Source organism: Geotrypetes seraphini, chromosome 1, assembly GCF_902459505.1.
Source record: "Geotrypetes seraphini chromosome 1, aGeoSer1.1, whole genome shotgun sequence".
NCBI lineage: Eukaryota > Metazoa > Chordata > Amphibia > Gymnophiona > Dermophiidae > Geotrypetes > Geotrypetes seraphini.
In genome coordinates, this window is record NC_047084.1 from 459,532,183 (window position 1) to 459,559,679 (window position 27,497).

At 48.1% G+C, this 27,497-nt stretch overlaps 1 protein-coding gene across 2 annotated transcripts in view; it reads left to right on the plus strand.

Moving 5' to 3' along the window:
- Nucleotides 1–9,139: 9,139 nt before the first annotated feature.
- ATP6AP1 (ATPase H+ transporting accessory protein 1) overlaps nucleotides 9,140–27,497 on the plus strand; it is a 61,886-nt gene continuing 43,528 nt past the window's right edge. The window contains exons 1-4 of one of the 2 annotated variants that reach the window (XM_033922771.1): nucleotides 9,140–9,245; nucleotides 11,305–11,431; nucleotides 19,971–20,045; nucleotides 20,128–20,321. In XM_033922771.1, the coding sequence (XP_033778662.1) occupies nucleotides 9,205–9,245; nucleotides 11,305–11,431; nucleotides 19,971–20,045; nucleotides 20,128–20,321 (437 nt within the window). In that variant the 5' untranslated portion in view covers nucleotides 9,140–9,204. Of the gene's footprint in view, nucleotides 9,246–9,555; nucleotides 9,778–11,304; nucleotides 11,432–19,970; nucleotides 20,046–20,127; nucleotides 20,322–27,497 lie in introns of those variants that run through there. The other variant, XM_033922761.1, reaches the window with a different exon arrangement.

The window sequence follows — 27,497 nt, forward strand, 5'->3', positions numbered from 1 at the left end:
TGGAGTCCACCATAGGGATTCGGGCAGCTTTTTCCAAGCATACAGCGCAGCAAGGTAGAAAGGACGGAGTCTGGAGTTGGCAATTGAAGAGAAGGGCACAGGTAGGATGGACTTACCAGCTGAGCGGAGCACACAGGTGGGATCATATGGGGAGATAGGTGAAGAGAGATGGTTTCTGGGGGAGTGGCGGTTGAGTCCCTTGGACTTTTTACTTGCCGGCTCAGGATTGAGCAGCATGTGAGCTTGCTCCACCTCTTGCCTCACGTCAGCGCTGGGACAGTTTAAAAATCTTCAGCGGGAAGAACTAGCACTACAGCACTTATGACTTTTTACTTGCCGGCTCAGGATTGAGCAGCATTTGAATTGGGTGTGTGAGCTTGCTCCACCTCTTGCCTCACGTCAGCGATGGGACACTTTAAATCTTTAGCGCCTAATGGCACACTGCCATTCAGCATGCTGTCTGAGTTGCATGTCAAAGACTTCTGATTTAAAAGTTTTATCTTGTAAACTAACTTCCAATTTTCTAACTGATGCTTTAATAATCACGTCGGGCTCCTTATACAAAGGTGCGCTAGCGGTTTTAGCACATGCTTAGTGTGTGCTAAAATGCCGCACATGCTAGCCGCTACTGCCTCCTTTTAAGCAGGCGGTAATTTTTTAGCTAGCGCGCGCTAATCTTATGCGTGCACTAAAGACTCTAGCACACCATAGTAAATGGAGCCCTTTGCTTTACATTCCCCCTAGAAAATGGAATTCAGCAAAGGATGACTTTTATGAATTTCTACTAACAAATTCAATAGCAGGCTCTTACAACTTATTGATTGGCGATATTAATATTTATCTTGAACAGGTAGATCAAACCGACAGTAAAGAATTTTGGTCATTTATTTCTTCATTAGGTTATTTTTAAGCAACCCCAGTCAAGACTCACCAAAAAGGCCACCAGTTAGATCTTATCACTTTCTCTTCCAAATAATTAGTTTAGCCTAAGATTTGTTGGAAGCAAGCCAAATGGTCTAACTCCTTATGGTCAGACCATCGACTACATAATTTTGAATTTGATTGGTAAATAAAAAAAAGTCCAATCAAAAGTTAAAGGAAACAAAAGAAACAAGAAATTTCAAGCTAGCAGAGGCCTGATCAATCCTGTTGAATTTTGGTCTCACTATGATATAATTCCAAACCAAGATAGTGATATTGAATATGTGGATTCTTGGACTGATACTAGTATCCATGTTTTAAATGAAATGGCCCCTATTAAATTGAGAAAAAAGAGACATAGAAATTTAGATGGGTGGTATGACTTAGATCTGCTATTGGTAAAAAGGGAACTCAGAAAATTGGAAAGACAGTGGTCAAAATCGGGAACTATGGAACACAGATTAGCTTGGAAGATAAAATTAAAAGAATATAAAAATTTGATTAAAGAGAAACGTACTACTTTTTATGCTCAAAAGTTGGCAACTCATCAACCAACAGTAGTAGCATTTTTAAACAGGTTAACAACCTCTATGATATAGAGGTGTTTACTGGTTCTACTGAAGAATCCACCCTCTGCTGATGTTTTGGCAGACTTCTTCAATACGAACATACAAAAATTGAGAACTTCTCTAATAGCTCCCATTAGCAACCATCTGTACTTTCCTGTTCTTCAGTGTTTAGAGGACCCTAGAGTTGACATGTGTTGGAACAATTTTACAGCCTTTAATTGGCAAACTTTATGTAAGTTTTATACCAAGTATGTCAATTCATACTGTAGGCTTGATAGCTGTCCCCTGAATGTCATGAAAGTTGCCCCTGTCACTTTCAAGGCCAAATTGTTTAAATGGGTTAACTTTTTATTATCCAAGGGGATGTTCCCAGAAGAATTGGGTCAGATTTTGATCACACCGATCATTAAAAACCCTAAAGAATCTCCTACCTTGGTATCTAACTACAGACCCATTGCTAGTATTCCTTGTTTACTAAACTGTTGGAGGGTCTAGTTAACTCAGAACTAACTACTTATCTGGATAAGTTTAATATATTACAGGACAATCAGTCTGGGTTTCGGTCAGGTTTCAGTACTGAAACAGTCATGGCCTCTCTGTTAGATTATCTTTATACATTATTTAGTCAACGTTCGAGTGCTTTGATTTTGCAGTTGGATCTGAGCAGCGCTTTGACCTGGTGGACCAAACTATTCTTATTGACTGTTTGGAATCTATTGGTATTTCAGGAAATGTCTTAAACTGGTTCCAAGGATTCTTGGATAATAGATCATATCAGATGTTCAAGGACAAAAGTCTTCCTTATCGTTGGAAAAATCTATGTGGGATTCCACAAGGTTTGCCTCTATCCCCCACTCTGTTTAATATCTACCTTGCTTCACTGGGAAACCTTTTGCAAAATTTAAATCTTAGGTTTTACATTTATGCGGATGACATCACTATAGTCATCCCGTTAACTTGTCTGACAGTAGAGATTACAAATTTTTTAGCAACCATTCTGAATCAGATTGAACTTTGGATGATTGCTTTTAAATTGAAATTAAATCCAGAAAAAACTAAATTTTTTCTTGCAACTCCTAATGATAAGATCAAAGAAACATTGATACATTTGAATGACCTTGACTACATTATAGAACAGTCTATAAAAATATTGGGAGTGACTATAGATAGACACCTTACTCTGGAACAGCATACTGATCTATTACTCAATATATGTTTCTCAGTGCTTTGGAAACTTCTCACCATTAAGAAATATTTTGATGAAGCTTCATTCCGGTTGTTAGTGCAGTCATCTGTTTTAAGTATTCTCGACTATTGCAATATTATCTATCTGGGTGCCTATAAGAAAATCTTTTAAAAATTGAGAGTGGTTCAAAACACTACAGTTTGACTGATTTTTGGTCTGAAATAAATGGGAGCATATTACTCCATATTATCAGAAACTTCATTGGTTGCCAATTGAGGCCAGAGTTTTGTTTAAATTTGCTTGTATTTGCTATAAATCAATCTCTGGCATGTTGCCTGGCTACCTTGTTTCCCATTTTTCTCTGAACCACTCAAATAAGTTTACACATAGATTTCATTTGTTCACATACCCTTCTGTTAAATTATGTTGTTACTAGTCTTATAGCCCGTTACATTAACGGGTGCTAGAATATATGTGTGTGTATCTGTCTTTCTTTCTTTCTCTCTCTCCTTAGCCGCTTTCTGTATTTCTGTCTTTCTTTCTGCCTTTCTTTTTCCTTGGCTGTCCACCACCACCCCTTGCCTGCTTCCTCTGTCCATTCTCCCTTCCTTTTACCTCCCCTGTGTCCACCACCACCACCCCTTCACTGCTCCCCTTATCCAGCAGCAGCCCTTCTCCCTTTGTTTTACCTCCCCCCTGCTAGAATATATGTCTGTCTTTCTTTCTGTCTCTCTCTCCCGCTGTCTTTCTTTTTTTCTGTCTCTCTCCCTGCCCCCTATGCAGCAGCATTTCTCTCCCCCCTCCACTTCCCTGTGCAGCATTCCCTTCCCCTCCATTTCCCTGTGCAGTTGTGTCAGATCAGTGAGGAGGAGTGAAGTGGCTTGGAATTGAGTGTGCTGAATCCTAGGAAAGGTAGTGTGCCAGATTGGAGGTGGAATGGGAACAGGGCAGTTGGGGAGATGCAGTAGAAAGATGAGTTTTGGAGTCTGGCAGAGCAGTGGAAGTAAATAGCAATTGAGTGAATGTCACAGCAGTCGAGGATGGGAAACAGTTTTGAAGTGTGTGTGCCACATGGAGCCAGGGCAGTAGAGAATCTGGGTCAGACTGAGAGAGAGTGTCTGATCAGGAGTAGTGGTGGTAAAATAAGTGTGGATGGAGGGATTGGGAGAGTGTGAATCAGATGGAAAGAGAAAGGGAATTGGGTTATTGGGAATGTTTGATTAGTGGGAGAGGCAGTAAGGAAAGGTTAGCGAGTAACAAATGTGTAGTGGGAGGAGTCTAGTTCAGAAGCATGCTGGATGAGTGTGAAAGGAGGTATTTGGGTACTGAATGAGCCCTGTCAATTTGAGGAGAAGATGAGGTTGGTCAGTATGCTGCATCAGCCAAGTCCACCAGGTAAAAACTACTGAACTAAATGAATCGCACTGTGTGTTCCCTCAGAAGTTGTTCTGTGGGGGAGAAGGGGGAGGGGTAAGCACAAAGAAGCTTAGGAAACCGGTTAGGACATACTAATTTGATTGCATGCACTAATGGACTTAACACTCTTAATGTCCTATCCTGAATCCCCCCTTAGGGCCAAAATCACCAACCTGCTCAATTGAGCAGGTCCGAAGAATTAAGGAAACAAAAATATGCAGATGGGGGCAATTGTAGGAATGCCCCCATCTGCCGGCATGGATCACTTTTCTGTGATCCCCACGCATGCGCAGGCCATCTAGTAGATGGTCTGCGCATGTGTGTCTGAGCCGTGATTTTTTTTTTTAAACACTTTTTTCACTGGCACCGGTGAGCGCTATAGGGGGAGAGCCAGGCTAGGGACACCGATGCGGGGGTGGTGGGGTCCAAGCCCAGGCTGTGGTAACCTCCGTAGTCGGGGTATTGGGCAGTGCCAGGGTAGCAGGGAGGGGTGGGGCGCAAAGAGCTCGGGTACATGCCGATGTCCTTCTCCAGCAGGTAGCTCAGGGTGGGTCAGCCAGCAGCATGCTCCCAGTGCCTTTGCAGGGTCTCTTCCCTCACCAGCGATTTGTAGTTTTTAGCTGTTTCTGTGTGAGGTGGAGAGCAGGGAGGCTTGTCTGGCACGCATGCGCACTCCTACCGGCCACAGTGCGACAGATCAGGGATCAGGGAAGCACGCAGTAAGAATGTGCATGCATGCTTAGCATTTTATTATTATAGATAAGAGGTTCCTTGAGAGAACCCTCTCTTTTCAGGCTGCTAAATTGAATGTTTGGTTTGGAAAAACTATGCTAGGAGCTTCTTCCTACTTCTATTTTAGAAAATTATTGAAGACACAATTATTTGATAAATTTGTATCCTAATGCATTCTATTGTTTTTTTTTTAATTTTTATGCATTTCTTATGTTTTACTATCGGATGTATTTCCATTTTCAAACTGTACTGTACTCAATCGCAGCAAATTGATAAGGATCTGATTGTGGATATCCAAAAGTTTGGAAGGAAAGAGGAGGTTCTGCTGTTGGGAGATTTCAACCTGCCGGATGCGGACTGGAATGTTCCGACTGCGGAATCGGAAAGAAGTAGGGAGATTGTGGATGCCTTTCAAGAGGCTCTGCTCAGACAAATGGTGACGGAACCCACAAGGGAAAAAGCGATATTGGATCTGGTCCTCACAAATGGAGAGAGTATATCTAATGTTCGAGTGGGTGCTCACCTGGGTAGTAGCGATCATCAAACGGTTTGGTTTGATATAACGGCTAAAGTGGAGAGCGGCCGCACGATACTTAAAGTCCTAGATTTCAAACGTACGGACTTTAATGCAATGGGAAAGTACCTGAAGAAAGAGCTGTTAGGATGGGAGGACATAAGAGAAGTGGAAAGACAGTGGTCTAAGCTGAAAGGAGCGATAAAAAATGGCTACGGACCTTTATGTGAAGAAAATCAATAAAAACAAGAGAAAAAGGAAGCCGATATGGTTCTCCAACCTAGTGGCTGAGAAAATAAAGGCGAAAGAGTTGGCGTTCATGAAATATAAAAAAACCCAAGAAGAGGAGAGCAGAAAGGACTACAGGGTGAAACTGAAAGAAGCCAAGAGAGAGATACGTTTAGCGAAGGCACAGGCGGAAGAACAAATGGCTAAAAATGTAAAAAAGGGAGATAAAAATTTTTTCAGATATATTAGTGAAAGGAGGAAGATAAAAAATGGAATTGCTAGGCTAAAAGATGCTGGGAACAAATATGTGGAGAGTGATGAGGAGAAAGCAAATGTGCTAAACAAATACTTCTGTTCTGTGTTCACAGAAGAAAATCCTGGAGAAGGACCGAGATTGTCCGGCAAAGTTACACGAGAAAATGGAGTAGATTCTGCGCCGTTCACGGAGGAGGGTGTTTATGAGCAACTTGAAAAACTGAAGGTGGACAAAGCGATGGGACCAGACGGGATCCATCCCAGGATACTAAGGGAACTCAGAGAGGTTCTGGCGAGTCCTATTAAAGACTTGTTCAACAAATCTCTGGAGACGGGAGTGATTCCTGGGGATTGGAGGAGAGCGGATGTGGTCCCTATTCATAAAAGTGGTCACAGGGATGAAGCAGGAAACTACAGGCCGGTGAGCCTCACTTCAGTTGTTGGAAAAATAATGGAAGTGTTGCTGAAAGAAAGGATAGTGTATTTCCTTGAATCTAATGGGTTACAGGATCCGAGGCAACATGGCTTTACAAAAGGTAAATCGTGCCAAATGAACCTGATTGAATTTTTTGATTGGGTGACCAGAGAGCTGGATCAAGGACATATGCTAGATGTAATTTACTTGGATTTCAGCAAAGCCTTTGATACAGTTCCTCATAGGAGGCTGTTGAACAAACTTGAAGGGCTGAAGTTAGGACCCAAAGTGGTGAACTGGGTCAGAAACTGGCTATCGGACAGACGCCAGAGGGTGGTGGTTAATGGAAGTCGCTCGAAGGAAGGAAAGGTGACTAGTGGAGTCCCTCAGGGTTCGGTGCTGGGGCCAATCCTGTTCAATATGTATGTAAGTGACATTGCTGAAGGGCTAGAAGGAAAAGTGTGCCTTTTTGCAGATGATACCAAGATTTGTAACAGAGTAGACACCGAAGAGGGAGTGGAAAATATGAAAAAGGATCTGCAAAAGTTAGAGGAATGGTCTAATGCCTGGCAACTAAAATTCAATGCAAAGAAATGCAGAGAAATGCATTTGGGGATTAATAATAGGAAGGAACCGTATATGCTGGGAGGAGAGAAGCTGATATGCACGGACGGAGAGAGGGACCTTGGGGTGATAGTGTCCGAAGATCTAAAGGTGAAAAAACAGTGTGATAAGGCAGTGGCTGCTGCCAGAAGGATTCTGGGCTGTATAAAGAGAGGCGTAGTCAGTAGAAGGAAGAAGGTGTTGATGCCCCTGTACAGGTCATTGGTGAGGCCCCACTTGGAGTATTGTGTTCAGTTTTGGAGACCGTATCTGGCGAAAGACGTAAGAAGACTTGAGGCGGTCCAGAGGAGGGCGACGAAAATGATAGGAGGCTTGCGCCAGAAGACGTATGAGGAGAGACTGGAAGACCTGAATATGTATACCCTAGAGGAAAGGAGAGACAGGGGAGATATGATTCAGACGTTCAAATACTTAAAGGGTATTAACGTAGAACAAAATCTTTTCCAGAGAAAGGAAAATGGTAAAACCAGAGGACATAATTTGAGGTTGAGGGGTGGTAGATTCAGGGGCAATGTTAGGAAATTCTACTTTACGGAGAGGGTGGTGGATGCCTGGAATGCGCTCCCGAGAGAGGTGGTGGAGAGTAAAACTGTGACTGAGTTCAAAGAAGCGTGGGATGAACACAGAGGATTTAGAATCAGAAAATAATATTAAATATTGAACTAGGCCAGTAACTGGGCAGACTTGCACGGTCTGTGTCTGTGTATGGCCGTTTGGTGGAGGATGGGCTGGGGAGGGCTTCAATGGCTGGGAGGGTGTAGATGGGCTGGAGTGGGTCTTGACGGAGATTTTGGCAGTTGGAACTCAGGCACAGTACCGGGTAGAGCTTTGGATTCTCGCCCAGAAATAGCTAAGAAGGAAAAAAAAAAAAAAATTTAAATTGAATCAGGTTGGGCAGACTGGATGGACCATTCGGGTCTTTATCTGCCGTCATCTACTATGTTACTATGTTACTATGTTACTGCATGTTCAATTTTACTTGTTGTGAACCACCTAAAACCATTCCTGGTCTGGCGGTATATAAAAAAATAAATTATTATTAGTAGTAGTAGTAGTAGTAGATTGCTGGGGAATTCTTTAATATCCAATCAGAATATGAAATCTCCCTATACTCCCCTCTGGGAACTCTGCTCATCAGACAAGTCTCTCCTCTCTGTACCCTTCTCCTCTAGCGCCAACTCCCATCTCTGTCCCTTCTACCTTGCTGTGCCTCATGCTTGGAACAACCTCCCTGATTCTATTCAAAGCCAGACTAAAAGCCCACTTACCAGTTTTTTTTAAGTTGTGTTTAAACACTGACCCAACCAACATATATCTGTCTGTCATTCCCTTAATAGTCCCCTACCACCTTTTAGCCCCTGCTGTATGTCATAGAAACATAGAACATGACGGCAGAAAAGGGCCACGGCCCATCTAGTCAGCCCACACTAATGGCCCACCCCCCTAACTACCTCTATGTCTGAGAAGAGACCATCTCTTGCATGTACAATGTACAGTGCTGAATGCGCCTGTAAGCGCTATAGAAATAACAAATTGTTGTTTAGTTTAGATGTCTTTTTCCTATCTGTTTTGTAAGCTTTTGAAGCATAAAGGGTCTTTTAGTCTCAGCATAGGGAGGAAGAAGCATTAGGGTCCGTCAGAGCTAAAGTGTCATGGAGGTCTGTCAGAGGCTTGACCTATGCTAAGACTACAAGTGGCAAAACTTTATTTCACAAGCTACAAATGTAGCCTAGAGGTTAGGACTGGGTTGAACCAAACAAAAACACATTTTCCTGCCGCAGCTCTGGGGTAAAACGCAGACCTCCCTTAGCTAAAGTGTTTCCTCAAATTAATTATCAATAAGACTATCAGCACAGATTCGTGAGGTCAGAAACGGCAACAGTTACAGCCGTGGAATGAGGGGCTAAAACGTGGACCTGCAGACCTGAAACGTCAGCTGTCAAGAATGAAGATTTTTAAGGACGTGCAGTTAAGATCCGTGAGGTCCGGGTTTTATCCCTTCCCCCATCCAGGATATCTGCAATAAATATTAATGTATAGGGCTGCCTCTTTCGTATGCAAAGCTGTCTTATTCATATTCATTGTAGAAGTCCTGAAAACCTGACTGACTGAAAACTGGGCTAAGAAGTACAGTACTACCCTTGTGCTGTCACAAAACACCACTGAGTCAGGTGCTGCTACTTTGAAAGAGGGCCTGAAGCAGGAACGTTTGGGGCATTTAAGGGTGGGTGGGTGGGTAGGTGTTGGGAGAAGGAAACGGGAGAAAGCGAAATGCTGGACTTGAGGAAAGGGAAAGATGCTAGAGTGGGGGATAAGAGGGGAAAAAGGCTGATCCTGGTGGAGGATGATAAGGAGAGTGAAAGGAGGGTCCAATGACAAGCCTGTGTGAGTTTGGGGGAAAGCTGATTAGAGAGAGACAGGTTGGTGGGCGGCGATGAATTTCACTGTATTTGTGGGTTTTCCTGCAGAGTTTTTGGACCTAAAATCGTCCCGACTTAAAATTGAGCGAAGACCAGCTTTCTAACTCGATAGGGAACGAGCTCATGTGCTCCGAGTAACATCAACTAGCCGGCCATCGAGCTCTGCGGTTAACAACCGCCTCGGTAGGGTTGACAAATAACCAATTAGCACAGCTGCTGGTGACGTTCATGTGGGGGCGCGGCTCGGTTAGGAAAAAGCAGCCTGTATTGAGGCGGGGTTTGGCTGGAGACGTCACACTTTGAGGGTGCGGGTCTCGCCGAGTGGAGGGTAATGTGACGCAAGAAGAGGCGGGGTTTGGCCGATGACGCTTAGTCAGGTGGGTGGCGGACGGCAAGATGGCGACTGTGAGCTGTGCTGGGTTATTTCTGCCGTTTCTGTTGGTGGCATCGGTGCTGGGCGTTCAGCAAGTGCCGTTGTTGCTCTGGTCTAGTCAGGGGTGAGTAGAGGCCTCTCTTAGCCTGTGTCTTGTTCCCTGTCTATATCTCTGCGCTGCTCTTGATGTCGGGACAGAGGGAGGTGAGGGGTACTGCTACCCTCCCTTCCCCGGTTCTGGGGATGATTTTTGGGCTGTGGACACCACTGGGGCAGTGCTCACACCTGGGTGAAGGGATGTAGGTTGGCGTGGCGCAAGAACGACGCCTTGTGGCCCGACTTATGGGTGGGGAGGTGGTAATGCTGGTTTCTCCCAGTCGCTGCTGTCACGGGGGGGGGGGGGGGGTTAAAGTGTTGAAAAGGTAGGTTTTAGTGACAGGTCCTGAGGCATAACATACACATAATATAACAAAATTTCTTATATACCGCAGCTACCTAGTGGTTCTGTGCGATTAACAACAAATTAAAATACAAGTATACACGGTATAAACACAACTGACTAAAATAGTTACCAAATAGATCAGCCTTCATAAATTTTCTAAATGCCAAATACGAAGTAGAAATAGAAAGATGCATACTAATTCGTTTATCCTGTTTAGCTCGAGCCTTTTCAATGATAGTTATGTGTTGCCTCGAGGGTTTTTGTACCTGAAGCAACGGAGGGTTGATTGACTTGCCAGAGCTCACAGTGAGAGTTTGTAGGTAGTGTTTGGGCTACCATCTTATTATGAGTCAACCAAACAGGCTGATTTTGCCCCAATGCATATATGGCTTTGTAGTGCTAATTTTTTCCCATGAATTTACTGTAAGAAACTCGGATGTACTATCCATTTATGTTGTGACAAAACCAGGCCTCTTCACTTGACCTTGTGTAAACTGATGCCCCCACCAGAGCTCTCGGGAATACCTGGTTGTTGAACCATAGTAATTTATTGTATTTATTTGGTTGGCTTTATATCCCATCCTCCCCAATGACCTCATAACGGGTTACAGGTAAAAATACCTCATGATGGCCATTGGAACCAGAAAAGTCTTGTCGGAGAGTAGTAAAGTGTGGCGCAGTGGTTAAAGCTACAGCCTCTGCACCCTGAGGTTGTGGGTTCAAACCCACGCTGCTCCTTGTGACCCTGGGCAAGTCACTTAATCCCCCCATTGCCCCAGGTACGTTAGATAGATTGTGAGCCCGCCGGGACAGAGAGGGAAAACTGCTTTAAATACCTGAATAAATGCATGTAAACCATTCTGAGCTCCCCTGGGAGAATGATATAGAAAATTGAATAAATTAAATTAAATTAAAAAAAATAAAAACCCGAGTGATAAAATATAAGTAAATAGCTGTAGATCTAAGTCATTGCATCATAGTCCAGAGAAGCCAGTTCTAGATGAGTATTAATCTAATCTAATCTAAACCTTAAGTCTATATACCGCATCATCTCCATGAGAATGGAGCTCGACACGGTTTACAAGAACTTAAAATAGTGGGTAGAGAAGAAGAAAAAGGATTACATGAACTTATGTGTAGAAGGGGGGACACTGCTTTGTGTCTTTGACTTTGAAATCATGTTGTGTGTTTGTTTTTTTAATATCTTAGCTCCCTTTGGAACACTGTTGATGCACCTCATGAAGGTCATGTGACTACAGACTTCCAACTTGCTTCTTACTTGGATCTTGCATTGACCAGTGGGCCCCATAATGTACTGCTTTTCTTGCAGGACAAGGTAGAGACAGGGGGGGTCTTCTCATTGTGTTGTAACATGTGGTTTTTATATATTTTCAGATTTCTATTCTATATTGAAAGGTATACAAGTTTTTATTTGCCTGTTGAAAAATGCACAGATCTTGCCCTAACTTTGTCAGTTAATATGCATCCTTCACAGGCAATTTTCCATGACCATTTCCTTTGCTGCTTTTCCATTCTTTGTTTCTTGTAGCTTTACTATCTAGGTATTAGTGCCTCTAGAAGGCTGTTCTTCAGTGGTTCTTTTCTTCCTGCAGATCACGTGAAGTTGGTGTTTAGAGCTGAGGGTCTGACAGTCATGGGGGCTCATGAAAAATTATGAATGTTCATTTCTTCTTTCCAATCCCAACTTCTGCTTTCCCCTAATTCCAGTAAAATGAGTGACCTTTTAGCAGCAGCTTCTTGACCTTTAATGTAAACCCCTCTCATGCAGAGAGAAACTTCTGTGTGTTAGAAGACCAGCCAGCAAATAGTAATTTCTTTTGTGTTTTTAAAAATGCATATTTATTCTTAGCAAGCACTCTTTATGTAGTAATATTTGGAACAGTGCCAGAGATTGCATTTCACACTACCCTCAAGGTGTGAAGCAGATAAAATGGCAGGCTATGGATAATCCTACGGGATTCTACTTGGGGAAAGTGTCAGAACAAAAGCACAAGCTTAGCCTTCATCAGAAAGCTTAATTTTTCAGAATTTGAGACTGACCAGAAAGCATATTGTGATTGGTAAACTGGTCAAAGCTGGCATAGAAGTGATAGCAAATTGTGGCTTACAGAATATGCCCTTGCATAGTGGCAGTAATTTTCCTTGTGCTCCAGATTCACTCTTTCCTACCCCAACCTTCACCTTTAATTCTCTAAGAGCAAGCAGTCCGATGACTCCATTAGTGCTATGGTGAGGTAGCCTCAGTGGCGTACCTAGGGTATGTGGCACCCGGGGCCCATCATTTTTTTGACACCCCCCCATGTAAAAAATATTTTTTGTAATAACCATGAAACGGTATAAATGGTCAGAATAGAAACAGGGAGTGAAAATATTCTTTTATTGAACCTTGTATATGTAACCATTATTCCAAACATAACATAAATTATGTCTGAATTGTCATGACATGAGAAGTACATATGGAGTAGTTGCAAGTGATGCTTGGGACAGTTCTGATTGTGTTAGTTCGGTTTTATGTGTTTTTTGAATAGAAGGGCTTTTATTTCTTTTTTGAAGGTTTTGTAGTCTGTGGTCGAGGTCAATAGGTTGTAGAGTTGGGGGTCGAGTGTTGCAGCTCGAATGGCTAGGAGGTTGTCGAACAGTTTTTTCTTTTGACGTTTTGGTTGGAGGGTGTGTGAATGGTGTGCGAGTTCTCCTATGTCTGGTTGAGGTGGGTTTAATTATTTAGCTGAAGAAATTAGTTATCCCCCCCCCCATTCCACACACATTAATTCTCTTCCATTTTTGTTCCCATTATAAAAAAACACTGATAAGTTCCCAGAAAAAAAAAAATACATTAAAATAAGAAGTGAAAACAAAGGCCCCAACAGATGAGAACATAACATAAGAATAGCCTAACTGGGTCAGACCAATGGTCCATCATGCCCAGTAGCCCATTCTCATGGTAGCCAATCCAGGTCACTAGTACCTGGTCAAAACCCAAAGAGTAGCAACATTCCATGCTACCGATCCAGGGCAAGCAGACACTTCACCCATGTCTTAATAACAGACTATGGACAAATTCCTTTATAAAACACATTATTATATTTTTTTTATAAAGCACATATTTTAACTGAACTCTCTGACATCCTCAGCCTTTCCATTCACAAAAATAGAAGGAAGAAAAGTTCCCATTTCCTGCTGTCTCATGTCCCCGGCCTATACAATATTTTTCTTCTGCAGACCCTTCAAAAGTCTGACCAAATCCTCATTTCACTTGCATTATAAAGTACTGAGGATGCCATCTCTCCCCAATCCCAGGTCCTAAAGTCTGAGACAGTAGCGCAAACTGCCCGATTCAGGAAGAAAAATTTCGATTCAGCCTATTTAATTGGTTTTTCGATTCGATTTTCCTGCCCAGTTGGGTGATTTTTTTCAAAAATCCTGGTGGGTTTTATAGCTTTTTCACCCCCTTTGGCTTCTCCTAACCACACTGGCGCTGTGGTGTAAATAAAATAAAGAAACAAAAAGGACTTTTCCTCTCTCTGTTAAATCCTAGCTCACGTTTGCGGTCTAACACCAGTTCTGGCAGGATACACATTTCAAATCTGACATATTGTAATCACAAAACAGAAAATAAAATTAATTTTCTACCTTTTGTTGTCTGGTTATTTTTCAAATCTTGTTGGTCCCAGGCTCTGGTTGTCTTCTGATAACTTGCTTGACAGGGTCTCCTTCTTTCTTCATGCTAACCATCCATCTGCCATCTCTGTCCTCCCTTTCCATTTCCCTTCCCTCCCCAGGAAGTCTGGTATCTTTCCTTTTTTTCATCTCCCTCCACAGATCCACCTTTTCTTAACTACCCTTTCATCCGGCATCTCTCCCTCCTTCTCCACTACCCCAGGGCCCACCATCTCTCCCTTTCTTTTCCCAATTACCCTCCTATCCAGTATCTCTATCCCTCCTCCACACCATCCCTTGTGTCCAATTTCTCTCCCTTTCTGTTCCTTCCCTCCCTAAATCCCATGGTCCATCATCTCTCTCCCTCTCCTCTATTTAAAGACCCATTATTTCTTCCCCCCCAAAGTCTGGCATATGCATGTCTCTTTGAACACCCCCTTCCCTCCGTGTACTTCTACACCAGGGTCCCACCCAAAGGCCTGTCCCCCCCTTAAAGGTCTGCATCTCACCCCTGAAGGCCTGTCCACCCCCCCTTGAAGGCCTGTCCACCCCCCCTTGAAGGCCTGTCCACCCCCCCTTGAAGGCCTGTCCACCCCCCCTTGAAGGCCTGTCCACCCCCCCTTGAAGGCCTGTCCACCCCCCCTTGAAGGCCTGTCCCACCCCCTTAAAGGCCTGCCGGCCTGTCCACCCCCCCTTGAAGGCCTGTCCCCCTTGAAGGCTTGTCCCTCCCCCTTGAAGACTTGTCCCTCCCCCTTGAAGGCTTGTCCCTCCCCCTTGAAGGCTTGTCCCTCCCCCTTGAAGGCTTGTCCCTCCCCCTTGAAGGCTTGTCCCTCCCCCTTGAAGGCTTGTCCCTCCCCCTTGAAGGCTTGTCCCTCCCCTTTGAAGGCTTGTCCCTCCCCTTTGAAGGCTTGTCCCTCCCCCTTGAAGGCTTGTCCCTCCCCCTTGAAGGCTTGTCCCTCCCCCCTTGAAGGCTTGTCCCTCCCCCCTTGAAGGCTTGTCCCTCCCCCCTTGAAGGCTTGTCCCTCCCCCCTTGAAGGCTTGTCCCCCCCCCTTGAAGGCTTGTCCCCCCCCCTTGAAGGCTTGTCCCCCCCCCTTGAAGGCCTGTCCCCCCCCCTTGAAGGCCTGTCCCCCCCCCTTGAAGGCCTGTCCCCCCCCCTTGAAGGCCTGTCCCACCCCCTTAAAGGCCTGCCTGTCCCCCCTTGAAAGCCTGGCTGCCTGTCCCCCCCAAAAGCCTCTCCCCCTTGAAGGCTTGTCCCCCCCCTTGAAGGCTTGTCCCCCCCCCTTGAAGGCTTGTCCCCCCCCTTGAAGGCTTGTCCCCCCCCTTGAAGGCTTGTCCCCCCCCTTGAAGGCTTGTCCCCCCCCTTGAAGGCTTGTCCCCCCCCTTGAAGGCTTGTCCCCCCCCTTGAAGGCTTGTCCCCCCCCCCTTGAAGGCTTGTCCCACCCCCCTTGAAGGCTTGTCCCACCCCCTTAAAGGCCTGCCTGTCCCCCCTTGAAAGCCTGGCTGCCTGTCCCCCCCAAAAGCCTCTCCCCCTTGAAGGCTTGTCCCCCCCCTTGAAGGCTTGTCCCCCCCCTTGAAGGCTTGTCCCCCCCCCCTTGAAGGCTTGTCCCCCCCCTTGAAAGCTTGTCCCCCCCCTTGAAAGCTTGTCCCCCCCCTTGATGGCTTGTCCCCCCCTTGAAGGCTTGTCCCCCCCCTTGAAGGCTTGTCCCCCCCTTGAAGGCTTGTCCCCCCCCTTGAAGGCTTGTCCCCCCCCTTGAAGGCTTGTCCCCCCCCTTGAAGGCTTGTCCCCCCCCCTTGAAGGCTTGTCCCCCCCCCTTGAAGGCTTGTCCCCCCCCTTGAAGGCTTGTCCCCCCCCCTTGAAGGCTTGTCCCCCCCCTTGAAGGCTTGTCCCCCCCCCTTGAAGGCTTGTCCCCCCCCCTTGAAGGCTTGTCCCCCCCTTGAAGGCTTGTCCCCCCCCTTGAAGGCTTGTCCCCCCCCTTGAAGGCTTGTCCCCCCCCTTGAAGGCTTGTCCCCCCCCTTGAAGGCTTGTCCCCCCCCTTGAAGGCTTGTCCCCCCCCTTAAAGGCCTGCCTGTCCCCCCTTGAAAGCATGCCTGCCTGTCCCCCCCCGAAAACCTCTCCCCCTTGAAGGCTTGTCCCCCCCCTTGAAGGCTTGTCCCCCCCCTGAAGGCTTGCCCCCCCCCCTTGAAGGCTTGTCCCCCCCCCTTGAAGGCTTGTCCCCCCCCCTTGAAGGCTTGTCCCCCCCCCTTGAAGGCTTGTCCCCCCCCTTGAAGGCTTGTCCCCCCCCTTGAAGGCTTGTCCCCCCCCTTGAAGGCTTGTCCCCCCCCCTTGAAGGCTTGTCCCCCCCCCTTGAAGGCCTGTCCCCCCCCTTGAAGGCCTGTCCCCCCCCTTGAAGGCCTGTCCCCCCCCCCTTGAAGGCCTGTCCCCCCCCCCCTTGAAGGCCTGTCCCCCCCCCTTGAAGGCCTGTCCCCCCCCCTTGAAGGCCTGTCCCCCCCCTTGAAGGCCTGTCCCCCCCCTTGAAGGCCTGTCCCCCCCCCTTGAAGGCCTGCACCCCCTTGTAGGCCTGTCCCACCCCTTAAAGGCCTGCCTGCCTGTCCCCCCTTGAAGTCCTGCCTGTTCCTCCCGAAAGCCTGTCTCCCCCCATGAAGGCTTGTCCCCCCCCTTTAAGGCCTGCATCTCCCCTTGGAGGCCTGTCCCCCCCTTAAAGGCCTGCCTGCCTGTCCCCCCTTGAAGGCCTGCCTGCCTGCCCCCTTCCCCCTCCCGAAAGCCTGTCTCCCCCCATGAAGGCTTGTGTCCGCCCTTTAAGGCCTGCATCTCCCCCTGAAGGCCTGCCTGCCCGCCCCATCCTGAAGGACCGCTCGCCCCCCCCCCACCCTGACATCCGGTTCTTCCCCTCTAGCCTCTCCGCACCATTTAGAGTACCGAAGCAGCCTGCAGCAAGATTGTGATGTCAGCGATCTTATGCTGCTTGTGCTGTCCTTCGCCGCAGACCCGCCCCCTCATCTGACGTCAGTGGAGGGGGCGGGACCACGGCGGAGGACAGCACGAAGCAGCGCAAGATCGCCGACATCGCGGTCTTGCTGCAGGCTGCTTCGGTACTCTTAATGGTGCGGGGAGGCCAGAGGGGAAGAACCGGGGGGGGGGGGGACGGACGCCGGAGCACCCCCTCAGGGCTTACACCAGGGGCGGAACGCCCCCCTCCTTACCACTGGGTAGCCTGAGGGCCTTTGCTAGGCCTTTGATGATGTAACTTCCTCTTTCATCAGAGGCGGGCTGGCCTAGCAAAGGCCCTGAGGCTCCCTGATGTAACCTCATCTAAACTAATGCTAGCGGCAGCTGTGTGAGGAAGTTAAGAGTAGAGAATGACACGGTGAAAAAATTGGTCCCCGTCACCGCCCCGTCCCCGTCTCACCATCCTCTGCACCGCCCCGTCACTGCCATTCCCTTCACCGCCCCGTCACCGCCACTGCCACCCCATTCACCACCCCGTCACCGTCACCGCTGCATACATAAAAGCCTCAAATGGGTACGATTTTATATACTTTTCTAATATCTCCCCTATGTATCTGCCATTGACCCCCCTGTGTCCATATTCCAGGTGAATGGCCTTGTCCCCGTCGCCGCAGCAACTGCTAGTTTTTTTCCCCGTTTTCGGCGGTGACCCGCGGCTAAAATGCGGTGGCCGCGGGTAAACCGCCACCGTGTCATTCTCTAGTTAAGAGCACATTGAGCTGTCCTAGAGAGAGGAGAGGTACTGGTGCACAGGGAGGTGGGAAAGAAAAGGAAGGAGTACTGTTGGACATGGGGAGAGGGAGAGGTGCTGCTTAGAGAATGACATGGGGAAAAAATTTGTCCCACTAAACACTACAACTAGGGACCAGGGTCACTATACTCCAATAATTCAACTCAAATCAGAACCCTACATGGAAAAAGATACAAACTCTGCAACACTAAAAGGCCTTAATCGCATACATTCATCATCCACATAACATAGCATACACCCATCAAGAAGAAAAGAAAAAAAAAAAGTGGAGAAAAAAGCCTCAGTTCGGCTTCATCTAGCTAAAAAAAACTCCACTCCTTCAAAGACACCACTCCTGCATGTAAACCAAAAAATGTATGAAAAAAAACACTGTGATAGCCTGCAGAGTAATATCAAACATCACGCCGGGGCACTCACGCCCCATATGGTGGTATCAGTGGGCTAATGAGAGCTGTAGCACTACGGTCCAGGATATAGCATAAGAGGCAGTTAAACAGGAAAAAAACCCCACTTAGCTGCTACTGGCATCCAAACAGTTCACATTTCAAAACTTCTCCTCCAAAGCCAGGCAGCCAATCAACCCAATGGGGAACCCTCCGTTTACTTCGTATTGCTGCGTCAGGGGTATAGGCTCCATTGCTGCACATGCATATTTTCCAGACCCACTATGCTTCTCAGGCTCTCATACCACTTCACCAATCAATACTGGTGCAAGGAGACGCCGCAGCAACGCGCTGAAAAAACTCACAAGCTCCACCCCCTAGGGCAATCCACCAATGGGAATCTCTCAAGAGCCAAAGAAGGCCGCCCATTCAATCCAGGCATTTAATCCATCAGGTTGAACGGATTGGAGATGTCTCCTCTGGCAGAAGGAGCAAAGATGGATTTATCTGCTGCAATCCGTTCAACCTGATGGATTAAATGCCCGGTTTGAATAGGTGGCCTTCTTTGGCTCTTGAGAGATTCCCATTGGTGGATTGCACCAGGGGGCGGAGCTTGTGAGTTTTTTCAGCGCGATGCTGCGGCGTCTCCTTGCACCAGTATTGATCGGTGAAGTGGTATGAGAGCCTGAGAAGCATAGTGGGTCTGGAAAATATGCATGTGCAGCAATGGAGCCTATACCCCTGACAAATTTCTGTGGCTATGTCCCAAACAGTCTAGAAAGTTCTACTTGCATATACTTAGGAAATCCTGTGGCTTAAACTGTACTCATTTTTCCCCTGTGATGTGTAAATTTCTTGCTTGATGTCTGTGCTCCTGGAGTTCTGTTAACATCTTTCAAATTCTGGCTAAAGTCTAATTAGGCACACTGCCATCTTTCCTCCATTGTTTGGGTTTGATTTGGGTTGCTTTTTTTATTTTTTTTACCACAGTACTGCCTTAACATCAACACAGTGGGACCCCTTTTTGGACCCTTTAATACTTCACTTCATGGGACCTTAACATTGTCCATGCATAGCTCATTAAAAATCCCTTAAAGCCTTTGGGGTAAGCAAAAATGAAGCACCATACCTGAACAGTGCTGATAAAACTATAAGCCATAATCTCCTGTTATCCTCAATACCCAGTCTTTCCCCAATAGGGTAGTATCCCACACTCAGTTGATTCTTAATTGTATCAGAGTTTTTCATCTCGATCAAATGGTTTTATCCTCCAAATATTTTTCCTCATTTGGCAGAGAGCACACAGGACTACAGGCATGTATTACTGTATTGTCTGCATAATGCAAATCGAAAAATGCTCTCAGCTGCTTATTTCCAATAATCCAAACAATCTGGGCTTTTGGGTGTCTAAGCACGTCCTATCGCATTGGATATTGGACTGCACCGCCTTTTGTTATGTCAGCTTGTATCCTCTTTAGCGCCAAGTAAAAGCTATATCTATATCTTCTCTATATAAAACCTGGTCATCAGTACAGTACATTTTCTGTGGACACAAGGGAGTGCAGTCAAATACTGTCCAGCCCTCCTTTCCCTCTAAACATGTTTTCAGATATTTTGGACTGAGTTGAGAGACGGTTATGAGTGAGGGGAACCCTTGGGCAAGCTCAGGAGGACTTTACTGAGATTTAGGAAAGCTGCAGTCTAGCAGGGGAGTTGCAGAGGACGATGTCCATTATATGTTGTTGCAGTCCCCTGTGGTCCACTGAGAACCTCAGTTAAGGTCAGTAATTTTTCTTTCTCAAAGAACATCAAATTAAATCTTAGCAATGACCACCTACCTCCCCTAGTTGTTGTATTCTCTTACTTTTCAATTGCTGTTTGATATGTAAATCTGAAGTGGATGCTATGACCATGCTGGAAAACTGTAAAGTTTAGGAGTTAGTTATTGTTCAGCAGAGCTGTATGTGGTGAATATGATCCATTAGTGAGGACTTATGTCCTGCTGCCCTTGGAACACCTCTTACAGATGAGCAATTTTGCTTTATTCACTCTCAGCTCAGCCTTGAAGACTTCACAGCATATGGAGGGGTATTCAGCAACAAGCAGGACACTGCTTTTCCTGCCTTGGAGGTAAGACATTAACAGAACTCTTTGTGGGAGGTTGGAAGGAAGGGATCTCAGCTGCTCAGCGGCGCTCTTCTCTTTAATATAGAGTGTTCTGGAGTCCTCACCTTCTTCCCTGATGCTTCCCTCGGTGGAATGGTATGCTGCCAGCACCCTTTCAGCTTGCCTGAAGGAAAAGCTGGGCACTAGCCCACTGCATATTGACCAAGCCACATTGCAGGAGCTGAAGCTGAATGGGAGCATCCCTTCACTGTTGGTAGTAAGACTACCCTACACTATCAGGTAAGTCTCTCTTCATTACATGTTTATTTACCCTTCAGTTTCTAAATTTGTATCCTAAAATTTGCTTTAAATTGGGAGACTGAAGTACAGGTACAGTCTCATAGCTGTGTGTCTCTTAATTTGAGGTTTGCGTACCCTTTTTCATTGGTAGCTTAAGGGGAAGGGAATTCACCTGAATTTATTTTACTGACCCTAGAGGGCTTACAGTCTAAGGCAGCCCTGCACAACATGCGGGCCGCACAGCATGTGGCCCAAAATGGCTCTCACTTCGGCCTCACTCCTTGATCTGGCATCTTCCACCTTCTCTCAGACCAAAACCCAATCCAACCTCATCTCCAACCCCATCCTGACTCAGAACCTCCCCTCTTTCCTGTTTTCATCTGGCATCTCTCTGTTGCCAGGAACCAGCCCCAAAGCTTTCCAGCAGCTACATTTCGTTTCTTCTGCAACAACTTCCTGTTTCCGGCAGGGTGGGACGTGGCACATGGAAAGAAGTTGTGGCAGAGGGAGTGGGATGTTGAAGAAGCAAAGTTTTGGCTTTGGGTGTTGGAAACTTCAGAGATGCAGGTAGGACACGGATATGGAGGGAGGGAATGAGGGAGAGAAGTTGGGCTACGGATGGGGAGACTGGAAGAAATAGGAAGAGATGCCAGGCCCTGTGGAAGGGGAAGGCAGAGAGAGACAGAAAAACCTGAAACAAAGTGGAGGCAGAAGAGAGGGAGACAGATGTTGGACTTGGGGGTGTCTAGAAGGAAGAGAGAGAAAGGAGACTGCAGAGAGGTGGAAAGATTCTGGACCAAGGAGAGAGAGAGGCAGAGAAAGACCTGGAAGAAAGGAGAATAAATGCTGGGGGGGGGGGGGAAGCTCTAAGCTGAAGAAAGACAGAGAGGCCTGGACCAAAGAGGAAAGACATGAGGTAGATGCTGGACTATGGGAGGTGCAGACACGGGGGGGAGACCCTGAGGAAGAACAGAGATGCAAGATCATAACGGAGGAGGAGAGAGGGAGACCTGGAAGAAAAGTGGTGGTAGGTAGTAAGGGGAACTGACACTGGATCTGGGGAGGGTAAGCAGAGGGAAAAGTGAGACCTGGACCCAAAGGGGATGGGGCTGGATTGTGAACGAAATGTTGGATGCACAGTCAGAAGGAAGTCTAACCAAAAACTAGTTTTATCCCAGGACAAGCAGGCAGCATATTCTTAACGCATGGGTGACGTCACCGACGGAGCCCCGGTACGGACCTTTTTAACTAGAAAGTTCTAGTTGGCCGCACCGCGCATGCGCGAGTGCCTTCCCGCCCGACGGAGGAGAGCGTGGTCCCCAGTTTCTTCGTTTCCGCGGAACGAAGAAGATGCATGTGTTTTCAATGGCCGTTGAAAAACTAATTTTGCCTTCCCGCTCGCGTATTTTTTCACTTTTTTTTCCTTTTTTCTTATCGGATTCCCTTTTTTTTTGTTTTAAAAAAAAAAAAAAAAAAAAAAAACTCATCGAGTTTTCCTTATTTTTTCAGGCCGGCCCCGGCGGGGCCTGTTGCCACCATACAGGCCTCCGGGTTCGATTTTGCGGAGGCCGTGTTTCCATTCATGCCCCCTCAATCGGGTTTTAAGAAGTGCCAGCGGTGTGCACGCCCGATCTCCCTCACCGACCCACACAATTGGTGCCTCCAGTGCTTGGGTCCAGAGCATCGGGCTGACACCTGCACCCGCTGTGCTACGCTTAAAAAGCGTAAAATCGGCAGATCCAGCAAAATATTTTGTTTGGTACCGGATCTGCCATGGAACCGGCTGCGACGTCGACGGCACCACAAAAGTCGGCACTGACAACATCAACACCACCGGACCCTTCCTCGGGGTCGTTGGGCCCAGGTAAGCCGGCTAAGAAGCCTCCCACTTCCCTTGAGCGCCCTCCTGCCACGGTTGCGACACCGGCCTTCCCGGCACCGCACCGGCCCCGCAAACGCTCCGCTCCGATCTCGGTGAGTGCCTCATCATCGGCCTCCTCATCGCCGGAGCATAGAGCGGCACCTATGGTACCGAAGAAGAAAAAAGCGGTACCGGTGCCTCCCCTGGACGACTGCATCGCGGCCATACTCCAAACACAGTTACAGGAGCAGCTGCAACAATAGCTCCAACAACGGTCCGAGCCTCACTCTGTCCCATCGGTGTCGACCCCCTCGGTACCGATTAATACTTCCATGCCGGTGCTCTTGGCAGAAACACCTACAGTACATACCCGTGATGCTACCGACCCTGTCCGGTCCCAGGAACGACATCGGTCTTCCTCACCTGGTACCGCCTCGGTGCGCTCAGGCAAATCTCTTTCAAAGACCCGCCATGCCGAGCCCTCCACACCGATGTCCAAACGTACGCACCCCGACGTTAGGGATCCAGATTTGTGGGAAGACTCCCCTCACGGTACCGAGGAGGACGCTTCGTCAACCGACGAAGAACCCTCCATGACCGACACCGTCTCCAAACCAGAGCAATCCTCTTTCTCCAAATTCCTTAGGGAGATGTCAGCAGCTCTTTCCATTCCCTTAGAGTCCGACTCTAAAAAGTCTCAGGCTTTCCTCGATGCCCTAGACTTTGAGCAACCTCCCAAAGAATTTCTGAAGTTGCCCGTCCACGACATCTTACGGGAAACTTTCTATAAAAACTGGGAAGCTCCCCTCACGGTTCCTGGAGCCCCTCGTAAATTGGATAGCTTGTAATGGGTTATTCCAATCCCAGGGTTTGATAAACCTCAATTGCCCCACGAGTCCCTCCTGGTGGAATCTACTTTGAAAAAATCTCAGGGTTCCAGTGTATATGCCTCCACCCCTCCTGGCAGAGAGGGAAAAACCATGGATAAATTTGGTAAGCGCCTTTTCCAAAATGCCATGTTAGCCAATAGAGCCAACAACTACACCTTCCACTTCTCCTTCTACATGAAGCATCTGGTGCAACAGCTCTCCTCCTTACAGAAATACCTTCCTGAACGTAAGGTCCCTCTTTTCCAGCAACATATTTCCAGCCTCCTCCAACTCAGGAAATTCATGGTTCGCTCCATCTACGACTCATTTGAGCTGACCTCTCGCGCATCTGCCATGGCGGTGGCCATGCGACGTTTGGCATGGCTGAGAGTCTCTGACCTGGACATTAACCACCAGGACCGCCTGGCTAACCACCTTGTCTGGGTGATGAACTCTTCGGAGAGTCCCTGGACTCAACAACCCAGAAACTCTCAGCACATGAGACCAGGTGGGACACTCTGATTAAACCTAAAAAGAAGACTCCACCTGCTCGCACCTACAGACAGCAGTCTTCATACCAGCGCAGGTTCTCGGCCAGACCTCTCAACCCGCCTCAACAGCAGCCTCGCCGACCTCGTCAACAGCATCAATCTCAGGCTCGCTCACAGTCTCACCAACCTGCCAAGCCTCTCCCTCCGTCAAAACCATCTCAGCCCTTTTGACTTTTTCCTCCAGGGCATAGCCAGTCTCCCACCATCATTGCCTCTTCCTCAGCCTATCGGAGGTCGCCTCCAAATCTTCCTCAGCCGTTGGGAGGTCATCACATCAGACCAATGGGTCCTCAACATCATTCGCCACGGCTACTCTCTCAACTTCCAGTCTCTTCCACCAGACAATCCTCCCGTAGAGTCTGCTTCTCACTCCTCCCAAACCCCCCTCCTCCTGAGGGAGGTCCAATCCCTCCTTCTTCTCAATGCCATCGAAGAAGTGCCTCCGGACCAAAGGGGTCAGGGATTCTACTCCCGCTACTTCCTGGTTCCCAAGAAGACAGGAGACCTTTGTCCCATCCTCGATCTCAGGGACCTCAACAAGTGTCTGGTCAAGGAGAAGTTCAGAATGCTCTCCCTTGCCACGCTTTATCCTCTTCTCTCTCAACACAACTGGCTATGTTCCCTGGACCTCAAAGAGGCCTACACTCACATCCCAATCAATCCGACTTCACGTCGCTACCTACGGTTTCAGATACAGCACCGTCACTATCAGTACAAAGTGCTACCTTTTGGCCTCGCTTCATCGCCCAGGGTGTTCACCAAGTGCCTTATTGTGGTGGCGGCCTTCCTCAGGTCTCACAACCTCCAGGTGTTCCCCTACTTGGACGATTGGTTGGTGAAAGCACCTACGTCTCCACTTGTGCTACAAGCCACTCATCACACCATCTCTTTCCTCCATCTCCTGGGGTTCGAGATCAACTACCCCAAGTCGCATCTGCTTCCCACACAGCGACTTCAGTTCATTGGAGCAGTTCTCGACACCACACTAATGAGGGCGTTTCTCCACTCCGACCGTCAACGGACCCTGCTCCACCTCTGTCGTCAGGTGCTCCTTCATCACTCCATTCCTGCCCGACAGATGATGGTCCTCCTGGGCCACATGGCCTCGACGGTCCATGTGCTTCCTCTGACGCGACTCCACCTCAGGACACCTCAATGGACTCTTGCCAACCAATGGTCACAGACCACAGATCTTCTTTCTCATCCCATCTCTGTGACATCGTCTCTTCAGCAATCTCTTCAATGGTGGTTGAACTCCTCAAATCTTTCCAGGGGTCTACTCTTTCATCTACCCCCTCACTCCATGATCATAACCACGGATGCCTCCCCCTATGTGTGGGGAGCTCACCTGGGAGATCTACGCACCCAGGGATTCTGGACCCCTCAGGAGCGTCAACATCACATCAATTTCCTGGAACTCAGAGCCATGTTCTATGCTCTCAAGGCCTTCCAGCACCTTCTCTGCCCTCAGGTCCTTCTCCTGTGCACAGACAATCAAGTCGCCATGTACTACATAAACAAGCACCGGATCTTGCCTCCTTTGTCAGGAGGCTCTCAGCATCTGGACCTGGGCCACGGCCCGCAATCTCTTCCTCAAGGCTGTCTATATCCAGGGCGAACAGAACTCCCTGGCCGACAATCTCAGCCGCATCCTTCAACCTCACGAGTGGACTCTGGACCCTTCCACGCTCCACTCCATCTTTGCTCGCTGGGGCACTCCGCAGGTGGACCTCTTTGCAGCGCCTCACAACCATCAGCTACCCCAGTTCTGTTCCAGACTCTTCTCTCCTCATCGTCTGACCCCAGATGCATTCCTGCTCGACTGGACGGATCGGTTCCTCTATGCCTTTCCTCCACTACCTCTGATGTTGCGGATGTTATCCAAACTCCGCAGGGACAGGGCCACCATGATTCTCATCGCTCCTCGGTGGCCTCACCAACACTGGTTCTCCCTCCTGCTTCAGCTCAGCTCCAGGGAGCCCATTCCTCTTCCTGTGTTTCCTACTCTACTTACGCAGCAACGTCAGTCTCTACTGCATCCCAATCTGTCTTCGCTCCACCTGACAGCTTGGTTTCTCTCGGGCTGACCTCTCCAGAGAATCTGTCTCAGCCTGTCCATCGCATTTTGGATGCCTCCAGGAAACCGGCCACCCTCCAATGTTACCATCAGAAGTGGACCAGGTTCTCCTCTTGGTGTCTACTGCATCATCACGATCCCACCTCATTAGCGGTGGAAACTGTACTGGACTATTTGCTCTCTCTGTCTGACGCTGGCCTCAAGTCTACCTCAATCAGAGTCCACCTCAGTGCCATCACTGCGTTTCATGAGCCTATCCTCGGAAAACCTCTCAAGGCTCATCCACTGGTTTCCCGGTTCATGAGAGGCCTCTTCAATGTCAAACCACCTCTGAAGCCTCCTCCTGTCGTCTGGGACCTGAATGTGGTTTTATCAGCCCTCATGAAACCCCCTTTTGAACCTCTTGCCACAACTTCGCTCAAACTTCTAACATGGAAGGTGCTTTTCCTCATTGCCATCACCTCTGCCAGGAGGGTTAGTGAGATGCATGCACTGGTCGCCGATCCACCGTTCACTGTTTTTCATCATGACAAGGTGGTTCTGCGTACCCATCCTAAATTCCTTCCCAAGGTGGTCTCGGCTTTCCACCTCAACCAGTCCATTGTGTTGCCTGTCTTTTTCCCTAAACCCCATTCTCATCCTGGGGAACAGGCGTTGCACACGCTGGATTGTAAGCGTGCCCTTGCATACTACCTTGACCGTACCAGGGCTCACCGCTCGTCCCCTCAGCTCTTTCTGACCTTCGATCCTAACCGTCTAGGTCGTCCTATCTCTAAACGGACGCTTTCCAACTGGCTTGCTGCCTGTATTGCGTTCTGTTATGCTCGGGCCGGTCTCTCATTGGAAGGTGCTGTCACGGCCCACAGGGTCAGAGCTATGGCTGCTTCTGTGGCTTTCCTCCGTTCCACGCCCATCGAGGAAATCTGCAAGGCTGCCACTTGGTCCTCAGTTCACACGTTCACTACTCACTACTGTCTGGATGCCTTCTCCAGACGGGATGGACACTTCGGCCAATCTGTGTTACAAAATTTATTTTCCTAATGGCCAACCATCCCTCCTCCCTCTCTGTTAGCTTGGAGGTCACCCATGCGTTAAGAATATGCTGCCTGCTTGTCCTGGGATAAAGCACAGTTACTTACCGTAACAGGTGTTATCCAGGGACAGCAGGCAGATATTCTTACGTCCCACCCTCCTCCCCGGGTTGGCTTCTTAGCTGGCTTATCTTAACTGGGGGACCACGCTCTCCTCCATCGGGCGGGAAGGCACTCGCGCATGCGCGGTGTGGCCAACTAGAACTTTCTAGTTAAAAAGGTCCGTACCGGGGCTCCGTCGGTGACGTCACCCATGCGTTAAGAATATCTGCCTGCTGTCCCTGGATAACACCTGTTACGGTAAGTAACTGTGCTAAATCACCAGACAACAAAGGGAAAATTTATTTTCAATTTAGTGATTGAAATGTCAGTTTTGAGAATTTATATCTGCTGTGTGTATATGAAAATTGCATTACAATTAGTAAAGGGAGCAGGATCTGGGGCAGAGCTTGGGTGGGTTTAGGGCGGAGCTTGGGAGATCTGTGGTTTGGGGTACTTAGCTTGAAGTAGTTGAGAAACACTGCTGTAGGCAATCAGCTGGTGCCAGTGCCTCTCCGTCTCTCCTGCCCTCTTCCGTGCTGGCACCCCCTACTGGCGTCTCAAGGCCCTTCTGGAAGGCCTCTGCGCATGCGTGGAAGTCGACGTAATGATGTCATGCATGCACATGATGTCATCATGGCAACATCTGCGCACTTCTGGGTGCTTTGAGCCCTGCCCACTACCTGCG